General features: G+C 39.0%; 1 protein-coding gene across 3 annotated transcripts in view; it reads right to left on the reverse strand.

Moving 5' to 3' along the window:
• Nucleotides 1–1,239: 1,239 nt before the first annotated feature.
• The window catches only part of FAM3C (FAM3 metabolism regulating signaling molecule C), a 54,111-nt gene continuing 41,756 nt past the window's right edge, over nt 1,240–13,594 (reverse strand). For all 3 annotated transcript variants that reach the window (XM_088018324.1, XM_028104935.2, XM_028104936.2), the window contains exons 9-10: nt 4,260–4,386; nt 1,240–3,662 (exon numbers count right to left, since the gene is read on the reverse strand). In XM_088018324.1, the coding sequence (XP_087874450.1) occupies nt 3,573–3,662; nt 4,260–4,386 (217 nt within the window). In that variant the 3' untranslated portion in view covers nt 1,240–3,572. The remainder of the gene's footprint in view (nt 3,663–4,259; nt 4,387–13,594) is intronic.

Consider the following 13,594-nt stretch of genomic DNA (forward strand, 5'->3'; position numbering starts at 1 on the left):
GGCCCCTTTCCTCGCTGGCGATCCGTAAAATAAACATGGGCGGATTACATGGAACATCAGAAGCATGCAGTTTCATAAATCAATTTTCCCAAATATAGGACTATGTTTTGCCAACTTAGTCTCAACTTCTTTCAGTGTTCAATGCGCTCCAGTGATGGGCATACTTTATGTAGAGCTGAAGTGAATTTTGTTTCTATTTAAGTAATCCCTACACCCAAGGTGGGGCTCCAACTCATGACCCCAAGATCAAGAGCCATATGCTCTACCGACTGAGCCAGCCAGGCGCCCCTGAACAGCGAGTTTAGTAACGGCAGCAAGTTGTACCTGTGAACTAGCTGTTCTGGGAAGGTGGTCTTCCCCGTACTAAGTCTGCTTATAAACTGCCCATCAAACAAGGCAAGAGGAACCTTTCTTCTGTCTCTAACTGAAGGGCCAGCCAGTCCGTTTCCTTTCTAGAAGAGACATCGTAGTGTTGAAAGCATTTCCTCCATAAAGCTGCCCTCCAGGGGCCTACACCCTCACTGGACTGCAGGCAAGTACTGGTGGACGAAGTCTCAGGTTCCTGGATGGCCTTCCCCACGCTCCCTCAAGCTGCCTAGCAACAGACTGCCGCTCCCAAGCCAGGCCTGCCTAGTTTTCGCTCTAGCTAACCTTTGATTTGATAGGAACCTCAAGAAAGGGGGTGTGGGAGAGGAGACACAAGCAGCAGGATGGGAGCAGTGAAATTGAGAGAGCTCTGAGGGGAACGGGCATTGAGTAGCTATTGGCATGGGACAATCAAAAACCAAGTATGTGATAGAAAAATCGTCCTGGGTAGAGGCAGCAAAAGAATTCCGAGTGGTACTTTAGAAAAGGTAAAATTTGGTACTTTACCCTGCCACTGTTAATCTACATGTACCAACTGCTGTCCAACGCCTGACTGAAGAGGTTAAGTGGCAAATCTTTTCCCCGATCAACACAAGTAATTTTTTTCTTTCATACTCATTTTAAAAAGTATTCTAAATATATTTGTACTCTTAATATTCTACCTGAACTCAACGCATTTCTCATTCCTTCAATTAAAAATGGGGTATGTCGACTGAATTGAAACTATCATCTCTTTTGGGGGTTTCAAATTATAATTTGTAAAAACTTAAAAGTATTAAATGCAATGCAGGCTAAATGCTTTGAGCTTCACCTGGCATAAAATAAAATAATTAGCTGATTCATTTCAAAACAAATACAAAATGTAGACAGAACAATGATAAATTTTACTTTAATCAAATTAAAGTCAGGAATATAAAGACTCTGGCTCAATTTTTCTTTAATTTCTCAAATATCACTTATTTTCCTACTGTCTTAGCTTAATAGGCATACTATAATACACTTGTTCCAGAAAAAAAAAATTTGTGATTACAAATAAAAAATATGCATCCAAAAGTCCTTATACACCATTTAATATACCAAAATGTCAATGCCAAATTTTCTGCTTTTAATAAAGAAAATTCTTAACATTAAAGGAACATTGTTTCATTTATAATGCGGACTTTTAAAAGACATCTGAACATGAAAGGTGGTAAAATTATTGCTTCCAAAGTTGGCACAATCTATACAAGACGACAGAATTGAAACAAAAGCAAACTGCACCAAAGCCGCCCCAAGAATCTGTCTTTCTCCCTTCTTCTGACATTTTGCACAGCTTCGCAAAGCTATCATTTTATAGTTTTTACCTCGAAAGGGATGTCTTGCCATCTGGATACTTAAATTCTCTACATGTTAAGATATATCCTGAGGATACTAGTGTGTTAAACCACAGGAATGTCTTAAATTTTCCATGTTAAGCAGTACAATAAATGCTTGACAAACATTAATGTGAAGTTCTGCAGGTATAGTATTTTGCCAGACAATACAAAACAATTCACAATGCAAAACCAGGAGTATTTTCATTATTAAAAAAAAAAAAAATGCAAAAACACATTTATTTCACCATCCCTGGAACTGGATAATAGCTATTCTTTTAACTGACAGAATTTAGGGAAGTATTTTAAATGTCAAGATACACATGCTGAATGTGAGTTAGCATATAAGCACCAGAAATCTGAAAAGTTTACAAAAATTCTTTAAATGTGTAAGGTGCATTTATTCTTGAATTACATTCAGTTTGAGAGAAGAACCAGTACCCCAAAGTTCATTAATATTTAAGAAATAGCTGAATAGCTTCCAAGTTGGTTTACAGCAAAATAAAAATACTGCCTTTTTTTATACAAGTCATCTAAAATTTAGATTCAAAATTTAAGTGCTGCCTTCTATTGTGAGTAATTTGATCATTAATTTATGTTCCAGTTTAAGATACTTCATACACTATAGGTATTTAATGCCCTAACACAAAAACAAAACAAAACAAAAACAAACAAACTTGAGCCATTTAGTGAACACTTCAAGTGAACACAATTCTATGTAGAGCTGGCTATGAAATCATCTGGAGTCAAATAAAAATTATTTTTTAAATGTTAACAGTCCACTCAGTATTTAAGACTTTTCTAAATATGTCGTTATATCTTCAGGCAAAAATTGCTATTATGAAGTTAGATGAATACAGAATTATATTTCTTGGTTTGCCATCAAAATAATGGTGACATTAAAGCATGACTCTTTCCAAACCGCTTGGTCAATGCTGGTAACAATTAAATAAGGAAAACTACACCAGCGTTGTGCTAACTACGCAGCCACGGCTGTCCTAAACCCCCTGGTTAGGGCGCAGAAGGGCCGGGGCCCATGTCCCTGGCTCTGTGGGGCTGCCGCCCCCGGCCTCATTCTAAGCAGCTTCTGTGAATTCAAATTATTCACACTGCCAACACAAAACCCAGAAAGCTACAGTCCTGAATACCACCTACATTTACATACTTCCTTTTTTACTGTGTACATTAAAAAAAGAATTCTGTTGTGCTTTTCACATATCTGATATAGGTTTTCATATCATTTTATTTCTAGGTTTTTTGGGAAGAGAAGAGAAAAACAGAAAAAAGGTACACCAGAAAGTCAAACTATAAAGTAACATTACACACACAACTAGCCAAGTATCTTTGTAATTTAAAAGATACTATCATTAAAAGGCAACATATATATGCATATATATATATATATATATACACACACGAATATGTATATACACACACACACACATAAACACACACACATACATACATAAAATAAAACAAAGTCTCCTCCCTAAAATCCGTATTATTCCATGATAGGTTTTCACAGCAACCCGTATGTATATCAATATATTTTTCACAATCTATTCAGTTATCCATTGGGTATGCTTTTAGAATTAAAAGATGTCATTACTGTAGCAGTCTAACACTGTACTATTATTAGGGAAATGTGCTTAGATGGTTCAGTGATTTGCTTATTATGAGGAGTATTTACAAAGGCGTCTATTTACGTTAGCAATAAATAATCCTGATATCAAAAGAGATAATGCTCATGCACACACCGAGATGGCCGCATGCTCCTAAAGTATTTACACGTAGCTTCTCTGTCACAGCTCAGCCATTAATAGTGAAAGTGCGTTTCCTTCAAGTTCCTCTGCATTAATCTTGCTTCTGGGGGATGCATCCTTCCATTTCGACAACTTCGGGCCATCCTTCATATTTGTTTGTGTCCTTATTGTTCTTTATGTGCTGTTGGAATATAGTAATAGTATACAGTTAAAAAAAAAAAACCTTTATGAACTGCTTCTCTACCATAACATACTTTAGTGTACTCATTTCAGTAACACTCATGTCAGTGATGAATTCATGCAAATTACGGATCAAGGGAGTAAATGAGCAACCCTTGGGGCCGGGCAGACCTTCAAATACCAGCCGAAAGAACAAAACAGTGCAGAAGTTTTCGGAAGGATCATTTGTTAGCCAAAAGGTAAAGTTTACATTCTACTAAGTTCTAAAGTATTTCTAAACTTAACTGATTATCCTATCAAAAGCTCAAATAAAATCTTTATGAACGCTTCCTAAACGGCTCATGATAAAGGCAATCATATGCCGAGGCACTGTCTTAGAGGAAAATATTTTCCATGCAGAATAGGACTATTTTTTAGTTTTGATTTTAAATCAGCGCCATGATTATTTCAAATAACTACCAAGAGCTTATGAAAAAATATATAAACATATTTAATGGCTGCTTTATCTAAGTTTCAAATAACTAGGGTAGGACTATGCACTTTACGGTTTCACACAATTTACTTTTGTCCATTAATTATGAAAGTCTAAGACACTAACCTGTTCAAAGGGGCTTTTTGTCTTGATGCCTTTCCCACCACAGAAGACCCAGTTGTCTCTAAACCCAAGATTAGTAATAGATGTACTTCCCAATTCAGCAATGAGCCGCCGTGCCTCATCATTGAGTCTTAAAGAGGAAGAAAATACAATAAACAAAGAGCACTGTATATTATCTAAGTAATACTGATTCGCCAGTATATTAACATGTAACATGGATGAGAAAGTATCAGCTTAAATAAGAGAACATAAAAAAATACAGAACTTTTTTCAGAGCAACATTCCTGCTATTTGAATTCTCTAGTGACAACAGACATGAAATCTAGCAATTAGTTTTAAGTTTATTCTATGAAGAAATACCTTTTAGATGTCTTTATTTTACAATAATTCACTTTCATCCACATCCATCAAATAAATAAGGGATACTGTAGTTAGCAGATGCCTATTTAGGTTAATACAAGGTCTTAAGCAACCAATATCTTTGTAAAATTAAAAATCACTTTGAATTTCCACTAATCCCTTTGTGAATTACATCTGAATAAAGATAAATGCTAACAAAAATCTAGGTGCTTCTAATACTATGGTTTCTTTAAAAGAAAATGAACCTTGGGAATAAATATATAAATTATACTTTAATAACATCAAGTGGTTATTTAATAAAAATGAACATTAACCAGACAGCAGTTAAGTACCTGCCAACGAAGAAGGGCAGTGGCAAAAGTCAAGTGGTAGGGAAACAGCTAACTGACAGTTGGCATTAAGGAATTTTGCGTAGGGGGGCACCTGGGTGGCTCAGATGGCTAAGTGTCTGTCTTCGGCTCAGGTCATGATCCCAGGGTCCCGGGACTGAGACCCACATCGGGCTCCCTGCTCAGTGCAGAGCCTGCTTCTCCCTCTCCCTCTGCCATTCCCTCCACTTGTGCTGTCAAATAAATAAAATCTTTAGAAAAAGAAAGAAATTTTGTGTAGGCTATTATCCTAATGCTGAGAATTCTCAATCTCCCCTCTGTCTCACAAAAAAAAAAAAAGAAGAAATTCAGTAGATACATGCTAGCTGTAGAGAAAAAAAAAAAAAGGCAGTAAGGTCTCTATAGCTCCCAAAAGATGGCACTTATAGGTCAGTTAGAGAGGTCTGTTCTACAAAAATCTGAGTCAAGGAAAGTTTTATATTTGCAAATAGCTGGGGGGGGGGGTCATTAAATACAAATAGCACGAGTGAGGAAGGTACTTATATATCTGACAGTGTTCTTTGAAACACCTCATGCTAGTATCAGTCAGCTCCTTCAATGTATTAATGAAAGAAACACTAGGTATGAGTTCTCACTTAACTACCTTCAAGATGAACAAAATAATTTATATTAAAAAAAACTTCATAAAAAAGGACTGCATATATATATATATATGTATATATATATATATATGACTTCCAATTGATGCAAACCACATCCATGGGCAGTGGAACAATTTTTTTTTATTTTTTTAATTTTAATTCCAGTGTAGTTAACATACAGTGTTATATTAGTTTCAGGTGTACAATATAGTGATTCTGATTCCATACAACACCTGCTGCTCATCACAAGGGCCCTCCTTAATCCTCACCACCTATTACCCCAACCTCCCACCCACCTCCCCTCTGGTAACCAGCAGTTTGTTCTCTATAGTTAAGAGGCTGTTTCTTGGTTTGTCTCGCTCTCTTTTTCCTCTACTTGTTTTGTTTCTTAAATTACACATGCGTGAAATCACATGGTATGTGTCTTTCTTTACTGACTGACTTCACTTAGCATTATATTCTCTAGCTCTATCCATCTATGTCATTGCAAATGGCAAGATTTCGTTCTTCTCTACGGCTGAGTACTGTGTGTGTGTATGTGTGTGTGTGTGTGTACACACACACAAATACAACACACCATGTCTTCTTTATCCATTCATCTTTCGATAGACCCTTGGGCTGCTTCCGTATCTTGGCTATTGTAAATAATGCCCAATACACATAGGGGTGCTTCTACCCCTTTGAATTAGTATTTTTGTATTTTGGGGGGTAAATACCCAGTAGTGGAACTGTTTTAACCACAGTCCGGGCACTGCTCTCCTGGAAGAAGTTCACTAGAATCACTGAGAAAATCACCTATAACCCTAGAATATTTAGACTTTCAGACCCAAATCTATGTAACATGATGCACTTACAACCTGGTGAAATAAAAATAAGTGAAATAACTGTGCAAAAGAACCCCCTGGAGTCCTGGCCTCTCTGAAGATTTTGAGACCTCAGAGACTCAAGTCCACGTGCTTCCAGCCTTCTCCCCGAAGTCCGCAACCATGTTATCCTGTGCCGTGCTTACATGAATCAGCCATCACTCCACATTTGTTTGCTCACTTGAAAAGCGAGGTGTGTATTAGACGGGACACTCCCTGAAGGCATTGCCTGAACCCTGCCTTCTTGTTTCCACCGGCACCTCATGCGCTCTTAGGGTTGCTAATAAATGGCTGAATGTGAAGTTCACAGATGCCAAGGGACTGCTTTAGATGCAAAAACTGCCTGCAAAGTAGGTGGTTTATCCCAGTGCAGGCCTGGCTGCCTGCAAAAATCGTGAATAAAATCTTCCTTGTCTATGAATCTTACATCAATTAAGACATATATTGAAGGGCAGTCATTTTTACTACGGTACTTCTGAATTTCAGAACTGATCATTTTGATCTACGTGAATAAACTAAGCCAAGTTAGCCAGAGAGCTAGAAGCAACTGGAAATTTCGCTTTGTTTGGACTCCCTCCGTTCATCTCTCTCCTTCCTCTTCCTTTCCCGGGTCCCACGCAGGGAAGGGTGGGGCACAGAGGCCTGGGAGGCTGTCTGTAGAAAGACGGAGCAGCAAGGTGGAACCGGCTGGAGACCCGCAGCCTGGATTGCCTGGATCGGGCGAGGCCCCACCCCCACTCCGGAACCGACGGGAACGGTCACTGCACAAGCACTGCAGTCTATGCAAAACACTCACTTCCTGCCGGGGAGGCTGGAATTTGGGGGTGTGTCAGGCGGGGGTGCCTCTGAGCAGCAGCAAGTAACATCCCTGGGCACCGAGCCCCCAGTACACCTTCCTAGTAGACTGCACTTCGCAGTGCTGTCACCGTCTGTCGCTGGAGGAGGTTAGCGCGTCCTGTGTGACTCCACCTGGGAGGGACTCAGGGAACCCGGAGCCCAGTTCTCTCCAGACTTCGCTCAGCGCACATTTCCCCTTTGCTAATTTTGCTTTGTATCCTTTTGCTGTAACAAATAGTAGCCATGAGGCGAGCAGGGCTGCAGGCCGGGTCCTGTGAGTCCTAGCAAATCATCAGACCCGGGGTGGCCTTGGGCACCCCTGCCACATGTCTATGTATATCTAACTATGGTTGTATAACAAGATTAAGTTTCTCAGTAATTTCTAAAGTTCTCTGCTCTGCCTATGTAGAGTTTGAAGGATTTCATTATTCCTTTTTCAAATCTTTAAGTAGAAGACGATTTCATGTTTCAAAAAGTTTAAAATCATGCCAAGGTAGCCAATATTTTCAGCACTGATTCAATACACATTAGGTATCAAAATGTCCCATTTCTTTAAAAGCCAGTGTAACTAATGTATACATGGTATAAATTTTAAAGATATAAGCTTTTATTCTATATAGGAGCACCTTGAGTTTGTTACATATAATCTCCACTAATGGTCTTAACTCGCTGAGATGCTGGGGCATGTGGGTGGCTCAGCTGGTTAAACATCGGACTCTTGATTTCAGCTGAGGTCATGATCTCAGAGTCGTGAGATCAAGCCCCGCGTTGGGCTCCACACTGGGTGTAGAGCCTGCTTAAGACTCTCTCCGCCCCTCAGCGCCCCCAGCTTGTGCTCTCTCTCTAACTAAATAAGCTATTAAAAAATAAAAAACAAATGCTATTAAAAAATTAGCTGAGATGTTGGAAATTTTTATGGAATAAATTATCTAAGAATTTTCTTTAAAACGAATCAAAAATTTTTCTGCGACAAACAAGACAGCAGACGGAGACAGGGACCAAGTTTTCCTGAAGAGATTCTAAAGCTGCACAGAGGCAATCGGGAGTAGCAATGGAGGCAATGGAAACGGGAGAGGGGGTGACTCAGAGATCCACCTCCATCTTTGCTGGGGAGGAGGCGCATCTGAGAGCCCCACAGTCATGCCATCACAACAGGCCAATGCTCCCTTTCCTGAAAGCAACATGGAGAATTAATATTCTGGGCCCCACTCTGATTAACAGGGAAGAACCACTTGGGAAGTAGAAGTGTCAAAAACTTTGGAAGAAAATCGCCATATTACTTCAAGAGATTGAAGAAAAAGCAAAGCTAGGCATAGGTGACCATGTAGCCTAGACTTTAAAGAGCACATTATAAAATGTTCAGATTATAAGCTCTTACGAGAATAGGACTCTTCAAAGGCAAAAAAACCCAAATAATTTTCACTATATAATTGCTAACGATCTTGGAAAAGAGAATAGATTATAAATTAGTGCCACTACAGGAGCGTTCTGTGATGGGCACAAACTCAGAAGTGTCCACAAATATAGGACAAATCATATTACTAATGAGGAAACTCTGAATATTACTACCAGGAAGACTGGTAGTGCTCAGGTTAAGATGAGACTCATAAAACCATTACAGGCCACACAAAGAACTTTTGCTACCAAGTGCAAACAACGAAGGGATTCACTGTTTCAGAAGGGATCCAGTGTTTCAGAAGGGATCCACTGTTTCACAAGAATGGTATAATACGGAGATCAAAGCATGCCTGCCTTTTCCAGGGAGGCAAACACTGATCAACCTACAAAGGGAAGAGCAGTTCAGGAATGTCTACATCAGTGCTGTAAAGTAAACTGAAGCCTCCAGGCCCACACGTCACACAGTTAAATTCTAAGGAACTTCAGTATAATCTTCAAGGTAGTGTCTGTTATTTTAGAAACATCACGGAAAATGAAGATGCTAAGTCATTAAAAATAAATTACATATTCCGGTCTTCAAAAAAAGGCAAGGAAATTTTTAGAAACAATGGGTCAATAAAGCAACTTCCAATTTTTAGCAAATTCTAGAATGGATTACAACAAGGAGAGCCTGAACAAAAAAGAGGGGGGAGGAGAAGAAAGGGGGGGTAGTGAGGAAGAGGGAGGAATAAATCAAGCCAAGTTAAGGTCATGTCAGCTATTTCGGCATCTGAAGAGGTCTGCGGGCAGATCAGGGCAGTGTAATTAACATAGCTCATGAATTTCAAGTGAGCATCTGAGAGTCTCTGAAAACAGCCCCTATGAATAAAATAATGGAACAGCAGCTGGATGGGGTGCCTGTTACATGGGCAGCTGTTTAAAAAACAGTTTCTGTAGTTGATTAACAGAAGAATCCCCTTGGAGGAGGACCCTGGCAGGACGGCACACCACCCTTGGTGAATAGTTTTATCAATGACTTCAATTTAGACAAAAGAATGACTCTGGAGAGACTACAAAGCCTGGATCATGGAACTCTCATTAGGACAAGTGTCAGCATCATGACCTAATGGGCCAAAATCAGCAAAATTAAATTTAACAAGGATAACAAGGATTAAACAAAATCAAGTCCTGAATGGAGAGAAAGACCTGATTTGGCAGTGGTTATTAAAAAAAAAAAAAGGTCAGAGAGCAAATGGAATGATCTGAGAGTTGAACTTAACCAAAAATTCACAAGCCAAAAATGTGATGTGACCTTTTAAAGAAAACGAATATAATACTAGTCTGTATAAACATTCAAAGAAGCGTATCTCCAACACGGTAAAAGCTAGCACCTCTGCTGTACCCTGAACCGGTCGGACCCCATCAGGAACCCTGTGTTTGACTGGGGCACTCATTTTAAAGGGTTGGTAATCAACCAGAGAACCAATGCCCAAAAAATGCAGCCAGGAGAGTAAACCCACCTAGAAACTTAACATGACAGAAGGTTACAAGAGCCATGAGTACTGAGCAGGGAAAGGGAAAACTGAAAGAGAAATGCTCATTAGTTTCAAACAAGTAAAGCATCAAATGATTTGGGGAACATATTTATTGTCCCATTTACCCAGACTAAGACTACTAAGATTACCAGGTGGAATTTAGAGGGAGACCAACCCTGAGAATATAATGTTCGTTGACTTAGGGATACTTCTTTGTTTTGTTTCAAACAGAGAATGATGAAATACTGGTGCCCTTCAGAGGTGCTATTTCTAGAACAGTCCCTGGGAATTCTGCCCAGCCTGGGGTGCAGAGACCAAAGACTTTTCAGATCCCATACTTCAGGACACCCGCATTTAAACCCTTCACTTAGCCAGGAGGTACACATGTCATAGAGTGTTGTCTCCAAAGGGAGGAATACAATAGCAAAATTTAGCTTACTCATTCAAACTATTATAATTCTTCATTAAATGAACAAAAAAAGAACATATTTTAGAGGGGTCTGGGTAGAAAGTAGGCATCATTAGAGACGTGCATTCTCCAAATGTAAGTGTTCTTAAATATAGTGTTGTCTGTTTTGTTTTAAATGGGCTTCCAGGGGTGCCTGGGTGGTGCAGTTAGTTAAGCATCCAACTCTTGATTTCGACTCCAGTCATGATCTCAGGATCCTGAGATCTAGCCCCAAGTAGGGCTCCATGCTCAGTGGGGAGTCAGCTTCTCTCCTTCTCCCTCTCTCCCTTCCCTCCCTGCACACTCTCTCTCGCAAATAAATAAAATTAAAAAAAAAAACACACACACACACACACACACACAAATAAAATGGGCTTCCTTGTTAAAATCAAGAAATACTGGGATAAACAAAGGTAAAGAGGTTTCCTTAGGGCCAAAGGTCAGGGCCTTGCATTATAAATCCCTGAAAGGGGCAAAATGCGAGATGCCATCTCCAAACGTATTCCCCCAGGTCAGGTTTAGAGGACTGGCATCCCACCAGAACACACTTTGGGAAAGGCTCTGATAGAGACCAAGCCCAGACATTCTCAGAAGTTCACAGTACAGCCAAGGAACTCACTGCAGACAGGAGTACCTGGGATCAGACAGGGACAACTATGGAGAACGGATACCAACTCCCTGTTGGAGAAAGTAGGCACATCCATTTCATATTCTAAACTCTTTTGGGTAGGGGCGCCTGGGTAGCTCAGGTGGTTATGTGCCTGCCTTTGGCTCAGGCCTTGTTCCCAGGGTCCTAGGATGCAGCCCCGGGTCGGGCTCCCTGCTTGCTGGGGAACCCGCTTCTCCCTCTCCCTCTGCTGCTCCCCTGCTTGTGCTCCCTCTCTCTCGTGAGTAAATAAAATCTTACAAAAAAAAAAAAAATAGACTCTTTTGGGTATAAGTGGGAGAACAAACTACTCCTTACGAGGCAAAATCCAGCATCCTTATGTAAAGAAAAGCGCTGACACACATCAGTTGAAGCAGAGCTTCTATTCCCATGAAAGACTGGGTATTCACCACTGATGAATCATTTCAAATGTTCCACAATCAGATCTATGCCAAGATCTATGTTTATATTTTGTTACATTTAATAGATGTAGATAGCCATTTATAAGGATTGTCCATTTTTGTATAAAGGACATGATACAATTTATTTAACCCGTGTTTGAAAGAAGGAAGTATTCGAAATACAAATTCATGTGCCCCAAAATGAAAACGCACACAACTGAATTCATTTAACTGCACAGAAGTTGAATCATATACTGATACATATACAAGGGTAAAGACATCCAAGCTTAGATTTTTGTTTTTGCCTTACAGGTTGAACGTCTTCTGAGGCCGCTTTTGGTATATGTGATGGGCACCAATAAATAGCAGCTAAAGAATAAACATCATCCTGCCTTAGTTCTTAGGTACGACCACAATTTCTTATTAATAGAAGAGAAACAGGTCTGAAGCCAAGCAGGTATAATAATGAAATAACATGATGAAAAAGGGAGATCATGTGTGTCTATTCAGAAAAGTAAGGTTTTTAAAAAATTTAAAACCTCAAATTATACATGTAATATCCTATTCTATCAGCAAAAGCAAACAGCGAGTTACTTGGTTTTTGGTAAGGAAAGCCTAATTACATTCTGTTCAGTTCCATGTACCTAAATGGCCATGGATGCATATGCCAATTTTATTGATCTATGCATTTAACACATCCTTAGTTGAACCAGATATAATGTATGTCAAAGAAAATACTTCAGTTTTAAAACAGTCACAAAGGAGCCCTGTTTTCTTTTCTCTTTTTTTTTTAATTTTATTTATTTTTGAGAGAGAGCACGTGAGCCTGAGCAGGGGGGAGGGGCAGAGGGAGAAGCAGGCTCCCCACTGAGCAGGGAGCCCAATGCAGGACTTGATCCCAGGACCCTCAGATCATGACCTGAGCAGAAGGCAGAGGCTCAACTGACTGAGACACCCAGGTGCCCATAGCCCTGTTTTGTTAGTGCAAATCTGCAATAATGTAGTTACATGTTAAATACATGTAGAAAAAAATTAATAAATAGAAAGACATGCCATATTCTGAGGTGGAATTTCAAGCCTTTTCAATTAAGATCTGTAAAGGATGTCTTTCATTCTTGAAAGAAGTATCATACTTTTCATCTGATAAAATATCATAGAAGGGATTTGAGAAACGCTATTAAAGGGGTCTCAGCCACCCCAGAAAGGTAGTATACTTAATTTTTATAAAAGTTATTAAAAAATTATAATAGTGTCTGATTGGGGCAGGAAGAATAAGGAATAGAACACAACTAAAAACAAAGTCAAATCTATATAAAAATAGGCATTGTAAGCCCCTGGGAAATAATGAATGCATTTTTTAAAATACATGAAAACAGTGAAGTCACTGGAATAGGAAAATCTACTAAGTATTCAATTTGGAGATGGGAAAATACATCTCAAGTATAAAAGTAAAAGAAATTAAAATGAAAAATCCATACACTTCACTAAATAAGAATGAGTCTAAACTTAGGAGTCAACCTAAATGGTCAAAAGACACTTTGCAAGAGAAAGAGCCAAATATACCTGTGGAAAAAAAATGCAATCTCACCAATAACCAAAGAAAGGCACATTAACAAAATCTCTTTCCAAAACTTCTTAAAAACAACTGGTGTCCTGGGACTTCTGAGAGACATGTTAAATTGGTATAAACTTTAAAAAATCCTTTTTAAAAAAACATACACATCCTTTAATTCAACACCTCACCTCAAAAAAGATCTGTCTTAAGGAAGTAGAGATGATTGTTCAAAAATTTTTAAGATGGTATACTTTTGCTAAGTATGAAAATTTGGAAATAGCCTGAAGGCCCAGCAGTAGGTGTTTTATTAAATAAATTTTAAATCATGACACATGTTTAAGAATTA

This window comes from Eumetopias jubatus, unplaced genomic scaffold (assembly GCF_037043125.1).
Source record: "Eumetopias jubatus isolate StellerSeaLion01/CBP00866 unplaced genomic scaffold, mEumJub1_p1.0 scaffold_14, whole genome shotgun sequence".
In the NCBI taxonomy this organism is placed as follows: Eukaryota; Metazoa; Chordata; class Mammalia; order Carnivora; family Otariidae; genus Eumetopias; species Eumetopias jubatus.